Below are 27,664 nucleotides of genomic sequence, written 5' to 3' on the forward strand. Positions count from 1 at the left end.
CAATAAAAAAAGTTAATTTTCACTTCTGGCATAATCGGAAATGCTACAATTTTGGAAATATTTTTATTGAGCAAGACTCAAATCTAAGTATTCGCAAACCTCCTAATGTGCTGTTTAGACGGAACACCTTTTTTTAGCTTTTCTCAAACTAAAGTATAGCTGTTTTCAAAATTTTTAGACTTTTTTTGATTTGTACTTTTTTTTTTAATTGATTTCTATTATTTTTAATTATTAAAATTCTGGCATTAGAAAAAATTAAGTTATGTGTACTTTTCTAAATGTAACTTTTAATTTTGGGGGTTTGTCAACTTTCGTATTAATTTTCAATACACCAATGAAAACATCCAACTTTTCTGTTACAATTGCTCAAATACAATGTTATAATAACCAAAAGTGGACAATTGAATTTTTTTTATTGAATTTTTGATGAGCAAGATGCAAATCCACAAATTTCAAAAAAGTAAACTAAAATTTTAAAAATTCAAAAACGCAATAAAAAAAGTTAATTTTCACTTCTGGCATAATCGGAAATGCTACAATTTTGGAAATATTGTTATTGAGCAAGTYTCAAATCTTAGTATTCGCAAACCTCCTAATGTGCTGTTTAGATGGAACACCTTTTTTTAGCTTTCCTTAAACTAAATATAGTAGCTGTTTTCAAAATTTTTAACTTTTTTTGACTTGCACTTTTTTTTCAAAAATTGATTTTTATTATTTTTAATTATTAAAATTCTGGCATTAGAAAAAATTAAGTTATGTGTACTTTTCTAAATGTAACTTTTAATTTTGAGGGTTTGTTAACTTTTTTATTAATTTTTAATACACCAATGAAAACACCCAACTTTTCTGTTACAATTGCTCAAATACAATTTTATAATAACCAAAAGTGTCCAATTGAATTTTTTTATTGAATTCTTGAAGAGCAAGATGCAAAACCAAAAATTTTCAAATAAGTAAATCAAAATTTAAAAAATCTAAAAACGCAATAAAAAAAGTCAATTTTCACTTCTGGTATAATTGGAAGTGCTACAATTTTGGAAATATTTTTATTGAGCAAGACTCAAATCTTAGTATTCGCAAACCTTCTAATGTGTTGTTTAGACGGAACACCTTGTATAATACTCTATTATATTTCATGATTTTTATCTATTTATTTTATGCAAAAATTTTAATCATATGTGACACTCGCTTATCATCTGTCGCGTGGATAATTATTCATTACATAGGCCTGAAACGAGCCAAAGCTCGAGCACATCTCCTGAAAGCTCCCCCCTCCCCCTTCTCCCACTTGAAAAACAGCACAACATCCAATCTTGTCATCGGCAATTTGTGGATAATTCAGTGTCTCGAATGCGCGTCCAATCTATTCGATCGTATTATCAGGATGATAAGTTTCATTTTTTCCCGAGTATGAATCCGAGCCACACGTGAGTGCTTACAGACTGAAAAGTTTGGTGCAGTGTTGGCTTTTTGGCAAGTTTTGGTAAGTTCGATCATTAGAGGATTTGTTTTGTTAATTGATTGGGAAATTTAATATCAATTAGAGGTGAGTGTTGTGTTACCAAGTTTTGGGAATTTTCTTGAATCAAACGCGATGGGGGATAATTAGGGAAAAGTTCGATTCGRAAATTGGAGCTTAATTCAAAATGCCTAAAATATTTTGGATATTTTCATCGATCAACATTGGTCATGGTCAMTAAATATTATTTTTGAATATCATTTGAAATATTGAATCCTTTGAAGATCTGTTGTTTTGTTTCCCGGAAAAGGAGGAAAAGTCGCAATTATAATAATTACTAGAACTTGTTTGTTGACTCTTTTATATAAGCTACAGCTCATAAAATAATGCGTCACTTCATTTTCTTCTTTAATTGATTATGCACTATAAATTTACAGGGTTAAAAACTAGAAAAATGTACCTTAATATTCACAAATAATGTTTAGCAGACAACACAAAACCAGATCATAGAAATTATTTAATTTATTTGAATTAAACGAGTGAATTGACGATTGTAATGTCATTTGATGCTTTTGTGTTTTCTATTATTTCTCAATAAAATTTTTCTTTTTGCGAAATTTGAGCTTCAAGTATCTATTATTTAAATGTCATTATCTTTAAATAAACTGCAGTGATCGTATTTCTTGGGTTATATCTTTATTGCTCTATTTTGTCTACTCTATTTTCATAGAAAAAATAAACAAGCTATTGCATTACAATTGCAAAAAGATTAATCATACATCTTACCTGTGACGAGCGGAATTGAAAATCGTAATATGTTACTGCATATGCTGAAGGTTAAGGTTAGGTTAAAATTAAAGTTAGAATCTTTAAGTTGCAGGTACGCAAGGTCATTTAAATAATAATTGAAAGTATACGAACAAATTAGTATTAGAATTATTTTTTAATTTTGATTGATTATTAAGATACTAACATTGTGAAGAGTAATTAATAATAAAGTGTAAAAATTATAATAAGGTACTAAGAACAGTGAAATTGTAGCAAATCCAAATAAAAAATTTCAAGACTAAATATCAAAGCATTAAAATTCAACTATTATTTATCACAAACTTTTGCCTTTAGGCAGTTTGAAAATTAAATTAAAGTATTTTTTGGAAAAAGTAGAACACTTTTATTTATTTTATTTAAGACAAGCAAACGACTGATAACTAGAAACTGTTCAACTTTGATCAAAGAAATATTGCAATATTTTTTTTTCAACACTAATATTTGAAACTGTTTTTATGGTGCATTCAAGCTTACATTTTAAATTGCTGTTAATATACGCTCTTCTATAAAAAACGTTGTCAATCATAACGTATTTATAAGTATTTAAATAAAATACTCTTATATTGGCATTTTGCAATTTTGACAAATTTCTTTACAACAATTTTTGAATTTAGTAAAATTTATTATTTAATTTTAGTGTTGGAAAAAGTTTTAAAGACAATTTAAAAATTTCTGTCCATTATATTCTGGCTCCCTTATAATGGTGGCTCGAATTTAAACTACAAACTCGATTTTTAAACTGTATAAAAAAACAGTTGTCTAATATAGCTATAAAATTAATGAAATTATAGCTTGAGGTGTTTTTTATATTCTAGCCTGTATTTGTAGTGTCAGTTACATTATTTTTGGGCTTATTTTCAAAAAAAAAAGTATTGTTTATGTCAGTGTAGTCAATCAATAAATTTAAAAGCTCATGAAATAAAAAAATTGCTCAAATTTATTTTAAATTATAAGTTTTTTAAATAAAATTCTCTTTACGACACAATCGTGGTGGAGGCGCCGGGTATTAATATTTATTATTTTAATTTGTTAAATCTTCTAGTTGTGCAAAATTGACAATTGTCTTTAATACAAAATTAGTTTAATTTAGTGCCAGAAGAATAATTTTAAAAATTGTATTACATATTATGTATATAAATTTGAATTTTAAAAAAATTAAAAAAAATCGGGAAGATAATTTTAAAAATAACAATACTCATTGCTTTTTTAATTTTTCAGATTTTTTTATAAGGCACATCTAATTTCGATTTTTTACAATTTATGTTTTTGTATGTTACTCTAACTTGTCTATTAAAAATGTAAAGTAAAGTTAAGTGAACTTTTACTAGGATTATCCGGTTTCCGTGCAGGGAATAGTGTGAACTTCCCGGAAATTAAATGTTGATGAAAGATAATATAAAATGAATGAACACATTTTACTCATTAAATTTACAACGTTGTAAAAATTCTGCATGCATATGGTGCATTAATGGCAGTAGTTAATTAAAACCTGGAATCATTACGAGGTTGAAGTCAACTTTATTTTAAATAATTCAGATTGCTTTTTTATTTTTCTTTTTAATTGGACTTTTTTTTCTGACATACTTTTTACTTTGTCAAAATATATCCAATTCTTTCACAATATTTCGTTAATTTTAATTTAAGCTTATATTAATTGCATTTTTTTATATTGAGACTTAAATTGATTACTTTTCTTGTGAAAAAATATGTGTAGGACTTCTATCTACAAATTTTTTTGTACATAAAAGAATCTTTTATTAAAGAGCAAATAATTTTGACTTACTTTACAGACGATATTCAAAAAAAAAATAAAGGCTATTGGGGTTTTTGCATTTTTGTCTTTAAATTATAAAAAACAAATTAAAATTGATTCAAATATTTTTTTTTTTGTTTTTAACATTTGCCCGCCTTAATTTTTCCGCTATTTTTAAGTGTTTATATTTTGTGAGAGCGATTAAGAATTATGAAATTAGAACGTTTTTGGTCCAGTTTGTATACATTCTTTGGTAAATTAAATTTTATTCTTAATTTTAATCGCTGTTTGTTTGATTCAAAACAAACGTAGAAAGCACTTAAATTATCTGTGGCAATTTTAGCATATGACTAAATAAACAGAGAATTAATTAGCGAGCAATATCGATTCCTTCTTTCATCATCCCTCATGCAATGTCCAATATAATTTTTTCATTCAATTACCAAAGTGACAATAATGACTCACATTCACATATCGGTCAAAATCAGCAATCAAACTCCTTTTTCAGGCCCTCTAGGTGTGCCCCAAGTGGGGCGTCCCGCAATGCCAAACCTAATGCAACTCCTTCAGACTGCTAGATCGTGGCGAATCGACACCGAAGAGCCCCAAAGACTTAGTCCATCGACGCCCATCATCACAGTTCTCCCATCGGTCGAAGTGCCTGAAAAAATCACCATCTATCCTGATGAAGTAAAGTCCGAAACGTCGCCGCAGGACCGGACTCGCCGAGACACGCTCGTGAGTAATCAATCGAATTTTGATAAGCGCTAATTAGCGGAACAATGGATGTTTGGTGTCAGGGGGCCATATGGTGTACGATATGGAACCCTCGAGATAAAATTTTCCGATTAAATTTTACGAGGGTTTAAATTTAGAACGTGATTTTTAATGAGGAAATTCACTGTTTTTTCGACGCGTTAATTGGATTTCATTAAGGATTTTCTCGGACGACATAGACCCAAATGCATTATTCATCCATGTCAATGCTGCATTATTTAACATTGCTCTCGGACTATGAAGATTTTTCTGATAATAAATTCAGAAGTTGATTTTTTATGCTTTTTTATTATCTCGTTTGTTTGAATGTTTTTCTATTTTTTTTAAATAAATTTTTGCAGCATTTTTCAGTCTCGGTTTTTACAGTTGACATAACAGCGTGTTTTATTATTTTTTTAAGAAATCTGGTTATTTTTTGTAAATTTGTTTACCATAAAATCATTGTTATCATGGTTTTATCAGGATTGTGTCGCTTGTTTATGCAACAGTTGTTTTCTACTCTTTTGTTGCAGTTTGATTAATTAAAAAATTGTTATTTAATTTTGCAGAATTGGTTGATGTCTTCGCTTCGTTCGATCCTCCCTTCTTCCGGTCACAAGAGTGTCTCCGGATCGCCGAGTGAATTACAAAACATGCTGCCATCTTCCGTCAAAATGCACAGATTGAGTAATGCCGGAAAACCGCCGGAGGATAACGGCGGGATCTGTCTCATGACGGAAAGTCCTTTCCGGATATTGCGGGTGAGGAGCTTTTAAATTGTGTTAAGCGACGTTTTTATTGAGTGGGAAAACGTTTCTGGGTCTATGAAAAGCTTATTTTTCAAGCTTTTGTGGCGCTTGAATTTTTTTATTGTAGAAAATACTCTTCTGTTTAATTAAATAATGGAAATGCATTAGAATTTCTATGACGGTAGCTTTGATAGCTTCAAGAATATTTTGTTTCTTACTTAATAAACTAAACGTAGTTGAGTGTGGACTTATTCTAGCACTTTTCAAGGAAACTGCTATTAATGGTAATAAGAACTGATCTGTTTATTTAACAAACAAATAAAATTTTTATTGCAACTGTGGGGGTTTCATTAATTACAAAAAATTTGAGAATGTCGTCACAAAGCAGTCTCTTATAATATACTAATAAAAAAAAAATTGTTAACGAGATTAATTTTTCATGATATTATTATTACTCGTCCTGAATTGATCATTTCTTTTCAATCATCAGCCAAAGTTACTGTTTTTTTTCATTTTATATAAAAAACATTTACTTTTCTTAACTTAACCGGTTTGCACTCGGTTTTATTAAAGCAATTCTCTCTACTCTGAAGCACACATGATGATAATTTGCCTTCCTGCTTTTCCTGATAAATTTAATAATTCTGTCTGAAGCTGCTATCCCATTAAATGAATGTTTTGGTTCTGTAATTCTAACTAGATCTCTTATTAAAATACATATTCGTCATACTGTATACAAGTACTATTCTTTTAAAAATGTAATATTTTTTTGTTTTTTATTTCCAACTTGCAAAATAAAAGAGAACATTCTCAATACTTGTTCTGATTCTGTATTGACTTTGTATTTTTATGACTACATATCTAAAGAAACCTTTCAACTACAGTGAAAAAAAGTGATGTAAATAAGGAGCTAAAATTAGACATCAATTTATTTAATTTTAATTAGTTAATGTCTATATTTTTTTAACTATATCTTGACTAAAATTTTGATACATATTCATTCAAGATAGTAAATGTGAAAATAAATTACCTACTGGTAGAGATTCCTTTGACCTTCGTTTAATTAACTGATTACTATAAAATTAATAAAGCTCTAATTAAACGTTTAAGTAGTAACTAATTAATCACTTTGCTATTATACAGTGTATTAAACCCTACTAACTTATTAATGAAAGTTATTGTTTTTAATTGAATTTTTTTTTTTTAACAACGCTATGAACTCGTTTAGGTGTACCAAAAATTCCTTTCCTTTCACGTAGATATCAAACGTATATTTTTAATTAAAAGTCACATTTTTCCTGAAGTGGGCAATTTGAATAGATATTTTTTGCGTTTTCATGTGCCATTTGTTTACGTATTATGGTTCTCAACTCGATGAAGTGTTCGAAACAAAGAAACTTTACGATTTTTTTGTCAGTTGTATGTTTAAATACCTTAATAAAATTTTGTAAATGATTAGTAAAAGCTGTCAACATTAACATACAGGGTGTTCGGTCCAAGTCGCCCCAGCCAATAACACCTAAACTTACTTTTTTTTCAAAAACTAAATTTTCAAATAATACTATTCATTCCTGGCTTTCTTAGTAAATGCATAAAATTTTTTTGGCACATCCGGTGTGGCCGGATATGCTACCAAATTTAATTTTTCAAATGGAACACCTATGTTATTTTCCTCGAAACAATAATAATTGGAATGAAAAATACGGTAAGCAGCTATTTATTACATTTTACTTTACATAATGCACTCAAAAAACATTTTAAATTTTAGAATTTTATTAGCAAATTTTGCAACGTAGGCGGATTTTACTTGTCAAGGTATTCATGCAAAAAGCAATATTCTTGGATATCGTTCACTTGTTATTTTGACGAAGCCTATTTTGTCAATAAATCTTGCTGAGATTTTTAATAATGGATGATAATAATTACGACGAATTGGTAGATCAGCTTGAAGAATTTTTAAAGTGCAATTAAAAATAGAGCGGAAGCTGAAAGACAGTATAGAGAAAAATACCCAATTAGAGTTCACCCAAATCGTTGGATATTTAGTCGAATTGAAAAATAACTGAGACAAACAGGTTCGCTTCTTAAAACTAAAAAACTTGTGGTTCTTAGTGAAGAACAAGAAAATAATAATCTGAATGTTCTGTTATCAGTTGAAGAAAATCCAAGAGTTTTCATAAGAGAACTCGCTCATCAACCGACAAATTAGATTTGTCAAACCAATAATTAAACTGTATCCAAGCATTTTTTTTATTCATACCTTTCTTTTAAAATTAAAAATCAGGCTACGCGACCAATTTCCTTGTAAAATTCTAAGATTTAAGATGTTTTCTGATTGCATTGTGTTACGCAAAATGTAATAAATAGTGATTTACCGTATTTTTCATGCCAATTATTATTGTTTCGAGGAAAAAAAACATAAGTGGTCTATTTGAAAAACTAAATTTGGTAGCATTTGTGCTAAAAAAAATTGATACATTTATTAAGAAAGCCAAGAATGAATATTATTACTTAAATATTTACTTTTTGAAAAAAAGAAGTAAGTTTAGGTGTTATCAGCCGGGGCGACTTGGACCGAACACCCTGTATATAAAAATCAAAGTCGTACCGCTTTTCACAGTGCGTTACTTTTCTAAGGTACTTCATTTTTTTAATGTTGGTCACAATGCAGTAAACTGCTTGCAATAAACTTACCAATTTTCCGAATTTTTGGTGGCGAACATGAAAAAAATGTTGAGAATTCATTTCTCTATTATAGACAATGACAAATGTGAGTTTGAGTTGAATTTTCTAGTGCTTTTATGAATGATACTAATATATGTCAGCAACTGACTCAAAATTCCCTAAATTATTTTTTTAAACGTCTTAAAAAAGTGCAAAATAGAGAAAATAGTAATGTATTTGCATTCAGGCAATTTTGTGTTTTTCAACTCGCCGCTACTTGGTTCATATTGGAATTTCAGACTCTTGCTTGAATGAATGTTTTTTGCAACTCGTATTTTTATTTACTATTTTTACTTTTTTTGGACACAAATTTTCAATAAAATCTGAACTTTAGAAACTACATTAACGTAAAAATTCTAACTTTTGAACATGAATTTTTTTTTTTCGCTACTAGCTTTAAAATATACCGTTATTTAGTTTATCGAGAGATTGTGAAGTTGTTTTTCTCTGCAAGTAGTCAATAATAATTTTTATTATGGACCAAGGGCTATAATGTATAAGAGGTGGGTAAATGTCGATGTTGGAGGGTATTACATTGATACAAATATTATTATTGAAAACTATTACTATCACAAGTACTAACGGCAAATTTTCGAGATGAATTTAATGCAAAATGAAATAAAAAAGACTTAAATTTCCTCATTAAAAACATCAGAATAACCTCAACTCTAATACTTCTATGTCAAAACTGTCAAAACAACAAATGGGTTTATTTATTGTAAAAATAGTGAGGTAGTGAGGCAAATTTTAACACTTTTTTTTAACAATTTTTTTATATTATGAAGCTATAAAATTCCTTTAATAGTTGCAGAAGTACAAAAATGACAGTAATTAATTACTTACCTGAGTTATTAACTTAGGTTGGAATAATAAGCAATAGTAAATTAACAAAAATAGTAGTTGTGAATTACGACATGTTACGTGTGTGACAACATGTCCATTAAGTAGGGGTATATATTTCATCATTGTGCTTCTGGGTAATAAATGTGCTAATAGTGAAAAATTTTTATATAAAACACGGTAGAGAAGATTTTTATACAGCATTTATACAGCTCGGCTATAAAAAATCTCTTGTCTACCTTGTGATATAATATACTATTTATATTCTCAATTTTTTGGGTCAGAGGAAAGATTATGTAGATCTCGGCTAGGAAGTCGTGTTTTTTAAATTAAGTTTTATAGTACAAATAAGATAAAATATGGTTTTTGTACTAACTACTGTGCAATTGAGCAATCATGTTCTTTTTTTATTTAACACAATTATTATAAGATATTGTGATACATTTACAGTTTTGTCAAGAATACTACGAGTATGTATGACGCCGCATTCAATATAAGTTATACAAAGTTTGAAAAATAAATGATGATTAAAGAATTGTAAAAAGTACTTCCTTTGAAAGCATTTAAAATTGTTAGAAAATACTTCTCTTCAAAATAATTTTGAGTGCTTTTAACAATTTTTGTGGTCTCTGAGCTCTTCTACCAAAAATACAAAAGTTAAAAAAATTAGAAAATTTCAGTAATTCATGCATACTTTTGAAGTTACCACAAAAAAGGATAATTACATCTTTTGCGATAGCATCATTTGCCCCAATTCCACAAAACAACACCCCAACAATTACCAAAATTACAAATTGGGCCAATGCAATCAAATTAGTCACCCGTAAAGAGTCCTACAGGACAATTAAATTGTGTGAAAAAAGCCGTCCAACTCACGCACATTCATTTCCTACAAAGCACAACTCCCTCGAGCACACCTCTATGATATCATAACTTGTGTCCTTTCAATCACGAAGCAACCTCTCTTCAGGATGCACAATTGGCGAAAAACCATCGACTTGGCTCGAGCAACCGCTATCCAAGTGAGTTGGGTGTTTGTTGTGTTTCTGTTTTCATTACAAATCGGATGAAAAATTCACGGAGTGGTGTGTGTAAGGGAATTTATGAGATCACGTCGCTCCTGTTCTCCCTTGAAACCTTCAGACTATAACGTCATTTTTCTTCGTGTGTCAATAATGGAACTCTTACGGGTGATGACAGTGGGAAAATGTCTTCGTTGCGATTTTTCAGCGATCTCATTTATATTGATTGTGGCGTCTCGGGTGCATTAACGGTGATGCTATTTCCGGAAAAATTGTACATTTTCTCAGTTTTTTTATTTCAATTCTCATATTWTATTGATAGAAAACGACTCAAAGTGTAATAAAACAAGTCGTTACTAAATTTAAATTGTTTGTAAACAATTTATCAAACGAGTAATGCATCTTTGATGAAAGTAGGATATAAATTGTTGCATCCATGGAAGAGCAATTTCACCTAAAAAACTTAATAAGAAACCAGGTCAACCCGACTTTGGGGTAGACATTCATTAAATCGGTTTGGATTTGGGCCAAAATCCCAAAATCGAGACAATTGTATCCCGAAAGTGCGAAGTTGTTTTATTTTATGCTGCTTTGCCAATGCAAAATTTACAATGCAGTAGAATTTCAAAAATGCAAATTTTTAGTTGCATATTCTAAAATAAAAAAGAAGTAGTTGGAACCAGAAATTAAACAAAAATAAATGTTAATTGACAATTACGATAAATTATTTATGTGTTGCATGAGTGCTAGCAAGATTGATAAAATGTGTCCACTTTACACAAAATGTCCTTTGTTACAAAAGCAGTCAAGTACAAAGAGGATCTTCGAGTAATTGAAATCAAATTCTTTGGTAAAAACTATCCTGTGAGGGTTTGTTTATATCCAGGAGTCAAACAAATACTCCAGGGAGCTCCGGAATTTCCATTCCACGCTCCGGAATTATCGGATTTATATTTGCGTATTACACACATCTGCATGACGTTTATCCTTTTTCCCCATCAAGGATTTTTCTCCTATAATACGTGATCAGATGTAATAATAATGGACCGGAAACTTGCATGTTTTATGAAAAGTCTTGCCTGAATACCCCACTAATGAACTTCGAAATAAACTCTGGAAAAAATTTTTTTCGCGTCGTAATTGTCCCAAGTCGTAAACTTTTAGCAAAGTGCGTTACCCGATCCTCGAATGTTCATTAAACAAGGTCCTGTGATCCTCCAGATTCGGCGTAGTGAGGCCGAAGGATAGCAAAAGCGCAATCCTTTGGCTGGTGGCAGTCGTTCGGTCGTCGGTGGCGCGAAGACATTTCGATTTATTGTTTGAGTTGAGTTGTAAAAAACTTTACAAAACTGGGGTTCACACCGAATCGCATGATGGCCGTTTGCGGGTCTGTCAGGACGGCGAAGCAATGGACTAAAGTACTCAGGTTGCAGACTTTTTACAAGAAACCGTCCGTACAAGAAATCAGCGAAATTCTTACGGTGAGAAACGACACCAAATTCGAGACAAACTGCGGCCAAAACATGGAAATTTATCTTACAACAAAAGTTTCGTTTAAAAAATTGAAACAATTGTCTGTTAAGATCTGTTACTGGGGTTGTTAAAATTTGAAATACTTATAAATTAAAGAAAAATTAATAATAATACAACTCAGACAAATTTGTTTCAAAGATCAACTAGTTAATTATTTTCTATTAGTTTAATTTAACATAAAAAGAAAATTTTGAAATTCGCTATAAAAATTTGCTTCTGAATTGCAACTTTGTTTTTGTTTTATTTATTTTGGGTTATTTTTATTAATTTTTTGTTATTTACACAGAATTTCAATTAACTTTAAGCAAATGGTAAATAATAAATATGAAGCAATAGTTGGATTCAAATCTACGACCAAAATACTTATTTTCTAACCACAAAAGCAAGAAGAATTTAGATTATTTCTATCGAACACAGTGTAGAAAGGAATGCACCAAAGCTTTAAGCTTTTTACTATACAGCGAGCTACACCCCCTGAAAAAATTCGTTTTTTAATGAGGTTTTTCCACTATTGCAGAATAGATAAAATTACAAAAGTTGGAACAGCTGATATCCTTAAAACACTTCAACAAATTTAAAGATCGGGGGTCTTTAACGGAATTTATTTTTTAATTTTTATTCTCTTTATGGTCTGAAACACATATTGCTAACTGATTTTACTCAAAAACGATAAATTGTATTGAAAAAACGTAAGAAACCTATTTTCTGTGAAAAACTATGAAATTTAAAATTGTGTGACTGAAAGTGGCAAGAACCAACAGCCAAACTATTTATAGTACTTTTACCCTAAACCCCCCCAGTATAAAAATTTCGACATTTTATTTTTGAATTTGTTTGGGTGTGTAAAGGGTATCAGTTGTACCAAATTTTGGAATTTTATCAACAATGATTGCTGAAATATTGGAAAAAATTCATGAAAAAATGTACCCCTTTCAGGAGATGTATTTAATATTTTTCGAAACATGTTCATAGGAAGCTTTTATCTTAAAATTGACTATTCCATCACCTGCTTAAATTTGTAACAATAAAAACGGAACAGCCTGTATATATTGCACTACTTTATATGAGAGCTTTTGTCATGTCTTAGCACTGTAGAAACTACATCAAAATCTTTTCATCTCTAGAGCTTAAAAAAGTAACARTTTTCTGCTTGTGGACTTTTTAATGCAATTTAGAATCTTTGAAGTACAATAATAAATTTAGTTAATTTGTTTAGTTTAGCTAATTTACAGAGCACTTTTTTAGTTTCTTTAACAGACTTGATTCACATCTTTTTTAGCATTTGCAAAATTTACAATTTTTGTTTTTATAAGGTTATTGTTCTTTATTTATTTATTTATAAATTTATTTACTCTAGTTTTTTCCTAATTTTGTGAAAAACTTAATTTATATTAAAATAGGTGAGAAGAATTTTGCGTAATCAAAATTTTTATAATGACAATTTTTAATTTGCCATATGAACCACTCATAGTCTGTTGTAGGATCCTTGTAAGCAGAATTGCAACAAACTTTAAGCAAATAGTAAATAGGAAACCGCGTTCTGAGTAAAGCTAAAACCAAAATACTCATTTTCTGACCACTGAAGACAAGATTATTTCTATTCAACAAAGTGTAGGATGAAATTCACTGAAGCTTTAAGTTTTTACTTGTCAGTTTTGTGCAAGCTGATGAGAGCTTTTGTCATGTCTTGAGATTGTAGAGACTTCACCAAACTCTTTTCATTCCTTAAAAAAAGTAATCACCTTGGTGTAGCAATTTCTGCTTGTGGAATTATTTAATGCAATTCAAAATTTTTGAAATAAACATTTCCTGAAAAACCAACGCAAACTGTCCTAATAAATGTAATTTTGTCTTGATTTAGAACTGAATCACAATCGTTTACTTTAAGAGTTTTGCATAATGAGAAAATGAACTCGATGTAAATACTGAAGCAGCGTTTTATGGAATGTGATTTAAAACTTGAAATGAATAATAAATAAGTTTCTGATTAGATCAGACAAATAATAATGTTCAAAAATTATTGAAAAATGATTGAAAAAGTCGTTGCAAGAACAATTTTTAGTCACTAGTCACTAAAAAATTAAAGACGTGGAAAAATTAATAAACACATTCGACAAAGTTCTTTGGAGCAAAAATCAAGCACTACTCTTTGAGCTTTAAACAATTTTCAGTTTCCAGGACAATGAGTTGAAAGTTGATTTATATCGAATCGAAAAAGGAATCTTTTTCAAGTTGGTGATTGAATTTTCAAAGAAATAAGCTCCTAATACAAATATATTTAGAACAACGATGTCATTTCATTGGGTAAATAAATTGAGTTGTTTCTTACGTAATGTAATACACATATAACAGTCGAGAACGCGTCATAAGTTCAGGAAACAGGAGAGATCCCATATAATTAATATTTCGATTTGTTTATGTAGAAATTGAATTTTTGTTTTAGTTGTTGATTTAAATTGTTAGAATTGCGTCAGTTAACAAAACGCAGTACATTTGTCTAACTCTGTAATCAGAATGATAAATGCTACTTGTTGAATCGAAATGATTATATGTTGAATAGCACAGCTCTAGAATTTACTACGAGAATAGATTACTGATTAACCGAGTCGTTTGTTTTAAGTGATGGTGTTTTAATGTAAATTACAGCATCCTTTTACGACTAAATGAAAATGTTTTTGGTATGAGTGATTGTAATAAGTTCCACAAGGAGCAATCAATTTGAAAAAATTGGTTATAACTACAATTCATCATCGTCAAGTTTGAAATTGGGATCAGTCAAATATAGGGCAAAAAAAGCGTGCAGTGATCCATGTATCGTTCAGTGTTGGTTATTTTTAATAAATTAGAACAGATTTTAATATTTTTAAAGATTTCAAAAAGCTTAATCTATTTGTTAAAGTTACAAAACAAAATTTTGTGTAAAATCTTTTTTTGGAAATAATAAACAAAGCGTTTTTAGAAACTGAAACTGATAAAAGTTAGGTATAAATTTTAGATATTAATTTACGTAAAAGTGTCGAAAATGGATCTAGATTCAGATAGAAATCATAAAATGAATCAGTTAACATACAGTGATTCATTTATCGTTTAGTGTTAATGTAAATTTAAGAAAAAAATTTAAGAGCTTTAAAAAGCTGTCTATTTGTTAAGAAACAAAAAAATCAATTTTTTTTTGTAAAATAATAAATCAATGAATTTAAAAAAAGAAAACATTTTATGAACAAAATTTCATGTATCAATTAATAGATAAGTAAAAAATGTGTATTTTATTAACTATAATTATAATTGAAAGTGATTCTATCAACAATGAAAATTAATTTTGCCCTTGCAGGGGAATTTCCATTATGGGAGTTGTGGTCGCACATCACCAAAAACCACACATAATAAAATTTTCTTGTTAGTTAGCAAAATTAATTTAAATAGAGGAACTTCGATTTTAGTCAAAGCAGTTTTTTACTTTACGGGATTTTTAATTTTATTTTTATTAAAAAAAGTAATTTGTTTTAAACGAGAAGAGTACAATTTTTTTATTTAAAAGCATTTCAATTAGTTGAAGAAATTTTTTCTTAAGTTACTTGAACAATTTTTTGCATTTTTTTCAGTAATAGATTTTTATTTAATTTACAATCTTTATTCTCACGATTTTTTCAAACCTTACTACGTGTATTTTTTTTTWATGTTGCTTCAAAAGTTTTGATATAATTACGTCCAACAATCTCGTTAGCTGTTAAACCATTAACTGGAGCTGTTATTTAATTTAAGAAATTGGTTTATTGAAAGTTAGAAGTACGTAAATTAATTATCTCTCTGAAATTAGCTATTCAGAGGTGTAAAATCATTATTTTGTCCGAAATTTTACAAAATTAAAACTTGAAACAGTTTATTAATTTTGAAAGTTGTTCTCTATTATCGATAATGTCAATATTGTGTCTGAAATTCTGGAAATCTGGAAATGATAACTTTGGTTTTTATATTTCCTATCGTGTCAGAAAAGTTGTAATAAGATTCGCGTTTAACAGCATTTTCAGCTGTTTTTCTAAACTTTTTTTTAATTAAAAATATACAATTTTTGATTTTATTGTCTGTGTTTTGTTTCTATATTAATTATCGCTTTCATGAAAAAAACTAAGACAAAGAATAAACGAACACTGCAAGAGAATACTGAATGAAGAGGAGTCAGTGAGTAAAAGGAGCTTTGAGTTTCTAAAATAAAAACGACAGTTTTTGTAATTAAATATTTGCTTGAATTTTTSTTTATTAATTAGTGGTAAGAATTTATATAAAAAAAAACAAAAAAGATTTTTTATTTTTAAACAAACCTGAGAAAGGCCACAAGATTTTTATCATAAACTTTTACGATCTTTTTATTATCTTTTTTTATTACATACTTATTGCCTCTTAAGAAATATTYTTCTATTCTATTTTTTTTTATTAAATTATTTTAATATCAATTTTTATTACGWCAAAACTTGTCATGTATTTATATTCGTTTCATCAAAGCTCTATGCTCTCAAATGACTCTATTCGCAGTTAAGCAACTATCTTAAGAGCTGTGGGTTAGATTATAAGATCAAAGTTGTTSATAAGTTGGGTGATTTAACGGGTTTTCAGTTTGAAATTCAGTTTCAGGAACTTTCAACAGTTCAGAATCATAATTAGTCTCGAAATAAGAACTTGCAAAATAAATAAACAGAATTTGCGACCTTGAATGGATTTCAGTGACGATGACGCCAACACAAATTATTAATTCCGTGTCCATAAATATGCAAATTTGATAAAGCTAATCATCTTCAATAAACACCATCTCTGAAAAAACAAACAGTCCTGAAACTTGACTGAAATTCTAAATGGCGTCTGCCCTTCACCTTGAATCCAGAAATAATCTTTTGTTCGCTCAAACAACCATAGAAATGTAAAAATATTCTCTTCATCGACTTTGTGAAAAAATTTCAGGTGGCAGAATGCGGCAACTTGGAGACATTCCAAAGACTGTATTTCGCTGATCCGACAAGACTAAGTATTAAGGATAGTAGAGGGAGGACTGCGGCTCATCAAGCAGCAGCAAAGAACAGAATTAACATTTTACAATTTATCTTGTCACAAGGAGGAGGTAAGGATTTATGAAATTATTGAGACGTGTCTGAAATTCAATTTTCAGATCTTAATAATCAGGATAATGCCGGAAATACGCCTCTTCATGTCGCTGTGGAACACGAATCGCTCGATGCGGTGGATTTTCTCCTCCAAGCGTAAGTGTTTTTGACGGTTATTTGATARTGTTAAAAGTGGAAAATTTGCTGATGAGATTATTTACTTAATTGAGGAGCTTACAAAWATTCCAAATATTTAATTAGTTTTTGAAATAAAATCCGGAAACGAACCAATTACAAAATYCAGCCTTTCAGATCCACAGTTTTAATTATTATTTTTGTGTTGAGTTTCCGACTTTTGAATGGTGTAAATTGATAATTCCAGTTTCAGTTAAAGCGTAAAAGTTTAGACCGGTAATGAAAATTCACGGCCCGTCTGAAAATTTATTGTATCTCGAGTATGAAATCAGACAGCAGCATTTATTTTGTTTTTAGTTTGACGCATTTTTCGAGAAAAGTGTTGGAAGTTGTCCAAGAAATTGTGCTTGGAGGAAAGTTGAGTAAAATTACTTGCTCGAGTTAGTTTAATTGAGAAAGAAGGTGGGAGTTCAAGCAGTCACTGTGGTTGAAAAATTGAAAAAAAAAGAGAAAATGTACTGAAAATGCTCTGGAATTAGAAAATTTACAAATTGTTTTGTAGCTTGTTTGTAAATTCTAGCTGACAGATATTGTTTCATACGACGTTAAAACATTTAACATCCTTTCAACGCAACTTTATAATATGATACCTATCCCTGAATTTTACAGAAATTTAATTTGAATGGGTACATTATGTTTTAGTATTTTAACTCAAAAATTTGATTAAATAATTTAAAATTTTTTTGCTTTTACAAAAAAAATAATAATATTGACCCGGCGCATCCACCATTTTTTACTCCAAGTGTTTTTAAGAATATTTTCAAATTCTAGCGGTGTAAATAATGCATTGCAGCAGTTTAAAAGTGAGTATTTTTTTATTCTCATGCATACAAAGTTATCCAAGAGCGTTGAAAATACATTTTAGTTAGTTTTTGGTAGCATATATCTTCGTAAAGTCGGTTTTCCAACATTCCTTGTAAAAATTCAGGGTGCGCAGGAAMACATTAGAGCTAGTGTAAGGACATTTATTACATTTTCAAAGGCTTTTAAAAGCACATTTCTGGTGGAACTGATGTGATTTGCATAAAATTTGGTCATATTTGTTGCCTCAAAGCAGCGCTTTAGATTTATTACAGTTTTATTGTCTAGTTGATAAATAAACAGAACTGACTTTCTGAATATTTAAAAATTTAAAAAAAATGTCTTTTGTTATTAAAARTTTAGAGTAGTTTTAATTTTTTCTGCCTATAATCATGTTCAGCGTTATTTCTGTACGGATTAATATTGAGCTGTTACTTAATTAGTGAGATTATCAAGCTTAGAGTTCGACATTGYTAATTCTGCCGCTAACTAACAACTAAATTACTCAATCGCTGACAATTAGCTAAGTTATTKTGGTAGAATTCAAATTCTTTCATTATTCTCTCTTAATGAAACTTGTTCCAAGAAATTTTTTCAAATATGAAAGTTTATGAAAAGTTTTCTGTTTATTAACAAAAAATTATTAAAAAAAAAAAATAAAACAGTTTTTACTAAATTGCTAAATGTAAAGTTGCAGTCCACATTCAAAAAGCAGCTTCAACTGTGACCAGTATTTGAGCAAACCACAGAAATAACCCGATAAAGCGTTTCAGCACTACTGTTACCGAACATATTAAAACTTTATTTCTTTAACATAATAAAAAATATTAAACTTTAATATTTATAATTGCAATACAAAATATGAATATTATTTAACCAAAATGTTAATTTATTTATACATTAAAAAAACTGTATGTTTATTTAGTATTTGTCATTGTTTAAATTAATTGAATCTACTTTATACAGGTATAAGTAAAAAATGTTAAATATTTTCATAGCAAAATTAAAAATATAAAACAATGCGTTTTTTGTCTAAACTAATGATTTTATTTTTTATTTATTATTGATTTTAAACTATTTACAAATGAAATACAGGCAAAAAAAGTTTTAAGAGGATGTGAAGGACGAAATGCAAGTTTATTAAAAAACAAATGTTTAATTTAATAAAATTATAGGCAAATATTAAATATTTGTTTTGTTGATCTTATAATATGTGCGAGTGTATTTAAGTACTGCGAAATTGTSTTTCAGTTAAGAGGATATAAACTCAAGACACGATCACTTCATYAAAAATGTAAAAGTTATTGAATGAAAGCCGTTGGCAACAAATATAAATATAGCTGCTSTCTGTAGGAAATCTTGTAGCGACTTATTGAATTTATATTTGGAACTTGGGGACTTAATTGAAAACTTTTTGCCTTCGAAACTCAGTCTTTTATCTAGTTAGCAAGCTAAGAATACATTGTTCCAAAAACATATTTAAAGCTTAAAGTGTCTGAAATTTATTTACTTAAATTCATTTAGACAAGTGAATTAAACAATTMAAGTAAAGGAAAAGTAAAAAAATACAATTTTTTAACTTAACTWCAAACTAGAAGTGAGAAAAACCTTGGCGTTGCTGCTAAAGTTTGGAGATAAATTGGCAATTTTTTGCATCGACTTTTTTACTATTTTTTACACAACATTTCGTTTCTTAGTCCCTCGCCCTCCACAATCACATTTGGTGTAACAGTGTTGATTCTGTCAAGTCCCGCTYTGCATTACAAACAGGAGTAATTAAATTTTGCAGCAACTACCAAATTGCTGCATTACTCGCTTTTGTCAAACTTTCATAATTAAAGAAAAATTAGTCTCCCAAAAAAATKAAATTAATTCTAGTGTAAAAACACGCGATAGAACTTTTCTCGATAAAATCTTCTTATTACRAATTRTTAATTTAGATATCGGATAAATTAAGCGACACGATATTGGGGTAGTAACCCTTGGCTAAGCACRRTTTGGCTTTTACAGGGGCGTAAAGACGAATATATTAAACGAGAAGAAACAAGCCGCCATCCATTTGGTCACCGAGCTTAACAAAGTGTCCGTCTTRGAAGTGATGGGCAAGCATAAGGACAAAATTGATATACTGCAAGGTGGGGAACATGGCAGGACTGCCCTGCACATTGCCGCCATTTACGACCACGAGGAGTGTGCCAGGATATTGGTGAGGGTTTSAGTTTGTTTTTAATTAGTGCAATTAGAGATTGGGTAAGATAGGTGAGTTTCGTGACTGATGAAAGGATTAATTAAAATCGCCACAAACAAATTATTCTCTGAATAAYTTTCATTTTTTGTAAAACGTTTCATTTGCTTTCTACTCGTATCTTCAATCAGTTATTTATTACGTGTTTTTTCAGTCCTGCCGACTTGTTTACTTTATTTCTAATTGCAAGATTTTGTTCGTGTTGTTTGCACATTTATGGACGACACAGCTGCTGTATTTTGCTTTATCTGAKTTTCAAGGCTTTGAAATGTGAGGATTAGAGCGTATTTAGGATTTCATCTTGATACAAAACTTTAAATTTCAGGAATCAATCTTAAATTTTAAGTTATCTTCTTTCATTTCAAAATCTTAAAATACAAACAAATAACATGTTTGATTCACATCTGGAGAATATGAATGTGAATCAAATAAGTTATCTTCTTTCATTTCAAAATCTTAAAATACAAACAAATAACATGTTTAATTCACATTCATATTCTCCAGATGTGAGTTTTTTTTAGAAATATATTCAAATATAATAATTATATTCTAATACTTCTTGTGCTTGAAGAAAAATCATGTAGAAACAATATTTAATTTTGAAAATTTGTCAGCTTTCGTTTTCGAGTTTTGAAGATATTAAGAATTTCAAGGATCAAGAAGTTATTTTTTTTTAAATAATAATTTCTTTATTATTCTTTTCAGACGTTAAATAAAGTTTTATTTCAAATCTTTGTTTTTTTTATCTTTATACAGGCTGTAATATAAAAGACGCCCCAAGCTACAATTTTATTACTTTTAAAGACGTTATGATACTTTTTTGCTCAAAGTTGAACAGTTTTTTGTTATTACTTGTTTGCTTGTCTTAGATAAAATGAATAAAAATGGGCTATTTTTTTCACCGTTTATTTGATTTATTTTAATTTTCAAATTGCTTAAAATCAAAAATTAAATAAATAAATAATCGTAAAAGAGCTTGTTGAAAGACAATTTTATGAAGAATCTAAAAATAATAAAAAATACAGGGTGTTACATTTAAAGAACCAAAATTAATGTCACTTCNATTTCAAATCTTTGTTTTTTTATCTTTATACAGGCTGTAATATAAAAGACGCCCCAAGCTACATTTTTATTACATTTAAAGACGTTATGATACTTTTTTGCTCAAAGTTGAACAGTTTTTTGTTATTACTCGTTTGCTTGTCTTAGATAAAATGAATGAAAAATGGGCTATTTTTTTCACCGCTTATTTTATTTATTTTAATTTTCAAATTGCCTAAAATCAAAAATTAAATAAATAAATAATCGTAAGTGAGCTTGTTGAAAGACAATTTTATGAAGAATCTAAAAATAATAAAAAATACAGGGTGTTACATTTAAAGAACCAAAATTAATGTCACTTCCGGTGAAACAGGAAGCAGCATTGATTGAGCATCTATGCCAAACAATAGATGACAAGAAACTGTTTAATTTTGTTTCAAGAAGATTGTCATATCTTTAAAAATAATGGAGTTGTGGCTTGGGGCGTTTTTTATAATACAGCCTGTATAATTAAAAAACACATTTCTTTTATCAGATTTTAGATTTTATAACCCTAAACAATTTTAATCTAGAAGCTTAAGCAGCAATTTTAAAATGGTTATAAGATCTTCACAATCATATATTTACGTTATTTTAGAGGTCTTCTTCATGTTTTTTGTTTTGAAGTGAAAATATTTAGTGTTTTTTTAAAATAATTTTTGGTTTTTTATTCTTTTTTTTTATAATTTTTGTTCCAAAGAAAAACTGTTCTTCTTATGTAGGTGTATGCATTTATTATGCATAATTCTTATAGTTCTTAATTTTAAAATTGTGATTGTTCTATATTTTCTCACTACCAAAACTTTCCTGCAAAAAAACTTCCTCTTTTCCACAAACTCATTGACTTATGTTTTCTCACTATTTTTATTATTATTTTCTATTTTTGTTTTACTATTACAACTTGTAATACAGTGCTTTGTCATTGACCTTTTTTAATTATTTCCATGTTGTTTTAGTGAGAAATAGTCGTTAACACAACTAAACCAATGGTAATTATTGCGTCACTTATAGTTTCTTCTTCTTTAGTTAAATTGTTTCAGGTAATCAGTAAAAAAAMCTATTTTKTWTTTTTTATTTTGATTTACCAAAACCAAACCTTAAAACATTTTCTCATATGTATCTACCAAACTGTTTTATTTAGTCCTGTGTCGCATGCAATCCCACCTTTCACCACGATTTCTGATTTGAAATTGCTAATTTTATTYCTCTTAAATAAACTTCGTTTCAGATCTCCGTTTTCGACGCTTGCCCTCGYCGCCCCTGCAACAACGGTTACTACCCCATCCACGAAGCCGCCAAAAACGCCTCTTCCAAAACCCTCGAAATTTTCCTTCAGTGGGGAGAATCACGCGGATGTACGCGTGAAGAAATGATTTCGTTCTACGACTCGGAAGGCAACGTTCCTTTACACTCGGCCGTTCATGGGGGCGATATTAAAGCAGTGGAATTGTGTTTGCGATCGGGGGCTAAGATAAGCACTCAACAGCACGACCTTTCGACCCCTGTCCACTTAGCATGTGCTCAGGGAGCTACCGACATCGTCAAACTCATGTTCAAGATGCAACCGGAGGAGAAATTGCCCTGTTTAGCATCGTGTGACGTCCAGAAGGTGAATTTTTAGAAAAGTTGATTTTTGGTATTATTTTAACGGAAATTAAACGTGTGGTATAAAAATGGTTGTTTTTTGGTTGAAAATGTTCTAGATGACTCCACTACACTGTGCTGCCATGTTTGACCACCCCGAAATTGTCGAATTTTTAATCAACGAAGGGGCTGATATCAACCCCATGGATAAAGAGAAGCGGTCGCCTCTTCTCTTAGCTGCTCTAAGAGGGGGTTGGAGGACAGTCCATGTCCTAATTAGACTAGGGGCTGATATTAACGTTAAAGATGTTAATAGACGAAATGTTTTACATCTGGTGGTGATGAATGGAGGGCGGTTAGAACAATTTGCGTCGGAAGTTAGTAAGGTAACGGTGAGGCAGTTTCATAAATGTTATATAAATTTCACGAGGGATAAAACGTGATTTTTGTGACAAAAGAGCGGATTTATTCGTCATAAGAGTAAATGTTGGGGAAATTAAAAAGTGCAGCGTTGGAATAATGTGTTTTATCTCAATGTTACACTTGATGCGAATTGTTGACTAATCAGCTTTTTTATACTTTGGATAAAATTGCGTAATATTAAGCAATACAATCAAAATATGGCGCAATTAAGCTGATAACCAGAAGTTCAAATATTTTTATGCGTTTTTTGAAGGTCATTTCCAATATTATTTACTATACATTTATATTATACCAGGTGAATAAAAAGTATGGAACCAAACGTTTTTTGCTTAAAYTATTTATTTTTTGAAAAAACTAATTGATGAGTGATAAAGTACTCTAAAAATGTGATGATGTAACAAGAATAAAATTTTTCGAAATTTCCTGTTATTTTTGAGTTCTACAAAAAAAATATTTTTTTTAAATGGCAACCCACTATAAAATCATTTTTCTCATAAAAGCTATAGACTAAGGATTACAATTATCTGCTTTATTTTTAATTTTTTCAAAAAAATTTTTCCCTAAATTTCAATTTTGACAAAAAAAATCGCATAACTCAATAACAAAACAACATTTCGTTCTGAAAATACAATCACATTTTTTATATTACTTTAGTTTATATTAATTATTATTTTCCGGAGGCAAATGATTAAAAATAAAACCGCTTGGTTCCATACTTTATATTCACCCTGTATATCTATCTATATTACTTATCTGTTTATGGTGGAATAACTCAATTATTTATTCAGAAATGTTGSTTGTTTTAAACATTTTATAACTCCAACCAAAAGACGTAAGTAAAGTATTTTTGTAGAAAAATATTGATTTTCTGACTTTAATGACTTTAATTTTTTCTCAAAAGTCTAAACATTTCAAAAGTTTGTTCAAATGTCGASGAAACTTAAAACACGTTCTATTATAAGTACGAGTTACTTCAACAAAAGAACTCCATTTTGTAAAAATTTATGGACTGTCGATGACAGGTAACAACACACGTTTTTTTTATTATCTTGTAATAATTTCTTATATTTAAGATTTAGTTTAAAACTATTAAGTTTAACAAATTTTTTCTTATACCAGTTTTCGTTTTAGAAACAAAGTCATTTAAAGTTCAAAAATAAAAAGAATGGAAAGGAGTAGGTGTTAAGTTTAGAATTAAAAATCGGTTTTTTTTTTTTGAATAAAATAAAGTTAGATTTGTTTACATATTTTTTGTATATTTTTGCAAGGCCAAATCCCAGACAAGCCTCCTCCAATTGCTCAACGAAAAAGATATTACCGGATGTTCGCCTCTCCATTACGCTAGTAGAGAAGGTCATATCAGAAGTTTAGAGAATTTGATACGATTAGGAGCCACCATCAACCTCAAGAACAATAACAACGAAAGTCCTCTACATTTCGCAGCTAGGTAAACTGTGCTTTTAACGTGAATTTCTCTTTATTAAATTTTAAACTCAGATATGGCCGTTACAACACAGTTCGTCAACTCCTCGACTCGGAAAAGGGCACTTTTATTATTAACGAAAGCGACGGTGAAGGCCTCACCCCCCTCCACATCGCCTCCAAGCAAGGCCACACCCGCGTAGTCCAACTCCTCCTCAACCGTGGTGCTCTCCTCCACCGCGACCACAACGGCCGTAATCCCCTYCATCTCGCAGCCATGAATGGCTACACCCAAACCATAGAACTCCTCCTCTCGGTCCACTCCCATCTCCTTGACCAGACGGACAAAGACGGCAACACTGCGTTGCATTTAGCCACGATGGAGAATAAACCAAACGCTATAGCCCTCCTCCTCTCCATGAATTGCAAACTTTTGTACAACCAAATGGAGATGAGTGCTATTGACTACGCCATCTATTACAAGTTTCCAGAAGCTGCGTTAGCTATGGTCACTCATGAGGACCGGGCGGAGGAAGTTATGGCCTTGAAGTCCAATAAACACCCCTATGTCACACTTGCTCTAATTGCRTCAATGCCAAGGGTGTTTGAGGCCGTCCAAGATAAATGTATCACTAAGGCCAACTGCAAGAAGGATTCAAAGTCGTTTTATGTTAGTCCATATCAGGTTTTGTAACTTTTCTAACGAGTTTTTTACAGATAAAGTACAATTTTTCGGCCTTGCAATGTGCACAGTTTTACGCAGATATGGACCACAAGACGGGAGACGCTTTAACCATTTCGAAACCAATCCCTTTACCCGCTTTAAACGTATGATAGTACTACATAAGTACTAAAAATTTTGACCAATGGGTTTTAGGCCATGGTTTCGCACGGTAGAGTAGAACTACTAGCACACCCATTAAGCCAAAAGTATCTACAAATGAAATGGAATTCGTACGGGAAGTACTTCCATCTCACCAACGTTCTATTCTACAGTATTTTCCTCACATTTGTGACTTGTTTTGCCTACGAAATTATGAGACACGAGGAAAACATCGTCACTTACAATACCACAAATTTAACACATGATGTAAATAATCGTCAAGAGTACCAATCACTACTTAATTTTTTTTTTTCAGGAATACGTCAATTTTAGCAAAGCCAATATCCTCAACGTCAAAATAACCCCAATGATGTATATGAGTGCTCTGGCTATAATCACTTATGTCATTTTAAACACTATAAGAGAGATGGTGCAGGTGTACCAACAAAAATTTATGTATTTTCTTGATCCCAACAACTTGGTGACTTGGGTACTATATACTTGTGCAGTCGTAATGGTTTTTCCAATATTTTGGAGCACGATGTACGAGCTTCAATTTTCCTGTGCTTCAGTCACTGTTTTCTTGAGCTGGTTTAACCTCCTTCTCCTTTTACAACGCTTTGACCAAGTTGGCATTTACGTAGTTATGTTTTTGGAGATATTACAAACACTTATAAAAGTACTTCTCGTGTTTTCTATACTGATTATAGCATTTGGTCTTGCGTTTTACATTTTGTTATCAAGGGTGAGTACTTTCAGTACTGAATAGTATCATTTTTGATAAATAATTTATTTAGGGTGACCATCTTAGCTTCAAAACAATACCAATGAGTCTAGTACGAACATTTTCAATGATGTTGGGCGAAATTGACTTTTTGGGGACTTATGTCAAACCGTATTACTTGACCACGGAAGATGAAAAGTCATTCTTGCCCTTCCCCATCCCTGCATTTTTCATTTTAGGGCTATTTATGGTACTAATGCCCATTCTTTTGATGAATTTGCTCATTGGTTTGGCTGTTGGTGACATAGAATCAGTCAGGAGAAATGCTCAGTTGAAACGACTAGCAATGCAGGTACATACTAAATTTTTTCAAAAAAAATGTGGTACATTTCTACTTGGGGCTATTTCAGGTGGTATTGCACACCGAATTGGAGCGCAAACTCCCCAAAATGCTCCTTGAAAGGGTCGACAAATGCGAATTGATCGAATATCCAAACGACACCAAATGCAAGTTAGGTTTCTTCGACTCCATCTTGCGAAAATGGTTTGGTAACCCTTTTTCCGACGAGGGTACGTTCATTTCTAGTTGATTTTGTATATATTGCATGCTTTATTACATTCTATTGTCACTTTGATGCTTATACCATTTCTGACGAGCTTAATAAAGCTTGCAAGAGGTTGAAATAATTGCACAAAAGTCGAGTTGTAGCATGTTTCTCTTACAGGGAGTCACCACAAGCACAAGATCAAAGCAAGATGGCGACATCATGGTAGGGCATGTTATTGTTTATTCTTCACTTTTGTCTATTTTCTTCACACTTATTCTGCAATTTCTTATTTCTTCATGTTAGCCCAGTTGCGAAATTGTGCTAATTTAATTTTTTAAGGTTTGGATATGGCAATGGAGGGTGTTGAGGATTACGTTGTTAACGAACTCGACAARACTAAGAGAAAGTTGAGGGAAATAACCACAGCTTTAGAAACACAACAGCAGTTTTTGAGGCTAATTGTTCAAAAAATGGAAATTAAGACAGAAGCCGATGATGTAGATGAAGGTGTTTCCCCRAATGATCTTAAACCCATTATGGGACACGCAAGCAAATGGACTTCTCCCAAAATCAGAAAGAAGTTGCGATCTGTGGTCAGCTTCAACAATAAAAACAGCAGCACTTAGGCTAGTTTGGATTAATTAACTGCACTGTTGTTAATTAAATTTGTTCCCAATTATGTTTTTAATTATAAGACTAAGCTAAGGCTTGTGTTAGATGTAAAGCTGGAGTTTTTATGAAAAAGAATTCATATTTTTCTAGGGGAAAAGATAAACCGAATTATGTCGTTCTTGTTAGGTGTTATTAATGTTATTGAGTAGGTACCTGATATACGTGACTTGTGGCAGAAATTATGACAATTTTTTGAAGAGTTGGGACCACTAGCTTCTCACTGAAGGGTATTTCTTAATTTAGGTGCTTGATAATTAGTTTCTTGTGARAGTTTTTGCCACATTCTCTGATTTATATTAATTTTCGACTAATTTATTTATTATTCTTTGTTTGAACACTACACTTTATGTATTATAAAATGTAATTTTCTTTAAAAAATATATGTTTACA

At 30.3% G+C, this 27,664-nt stretch overlaps 1 protein-coding gene across 2 annotated transcripts; it reads left to right on the forward strand.

The window, feature by feature from the left end:
- The first annotated feature begins 1,409 nt into the window (after nucleotides 1-1,409).
- LOC123015547 (transient receptor potential cation channel subfamily A member 1) lies at nucleotides 1,410-27,664 on the forward strand. Of its 2 annotated transcripts, XM_044415371.1 has the most exons (17): nucleotides 1,410-1,483; nucleotides 4,549-4,778; nucleotides 5,366-5,557; nucleotides 16,618-16,774; nucleotides 16,823-16,913; nucleotides 19,764-19,959; nucleotides 22,307-22,687; nucleotides 22,782-23,048; nucleotides 24,354-24,532; nucleotides 24,583-25,177; nucleotides 25,225-25,335; nucleotides 25,385-25,597; nucleotides 25,647-26,075; nucleotides 26,128-26,406; nucleotides 26,465-26,624; nucleotides 26,780-26,824; nucleotides 26,942-27,664. In XM_044415371.1, the coding sequence occupies exons 2-17, from the start codon at nucleotides 4,584-4,586 to the stop codon at nucleotides 27,226-27,228; spliced, it is 3,777 nt and encodes a 1,258-aa protein (XP_044271306.1). In that variant the 5' UTR covers nucleotides 1,410-1,483; nucleotides 4,549-4,583; the 3' UTR covers nucleotides 27,229-27,664. The 2 variants fall into 2 exon arrangements, with proteins under 2 accessions (XP_044271306.1, XP_044271392.1); XM_044415457.1 differs by lacking the exon at nucleotides 26,780-26,824.

The sequence above is a fragment of the Tribolium madens genome, unplaced genomic scaffold (genome assembly GCF_015345945.1).
Source record: "Tribolium madens isolate multiple individuals breed KSU strain unplaced genomic scaffold, Tmad_KSU_1.1 Scaffold_11;HRSCAF=98;Tcas5.2_LG3b, whole genome shotgun sequence".
Classification (NCBI taxonomy): Eukaryota; Metazoa; Arthropoda; class Insecta; order Coleoptera; family Tenebrionidae; genus Tribolium; species Tribolium madens.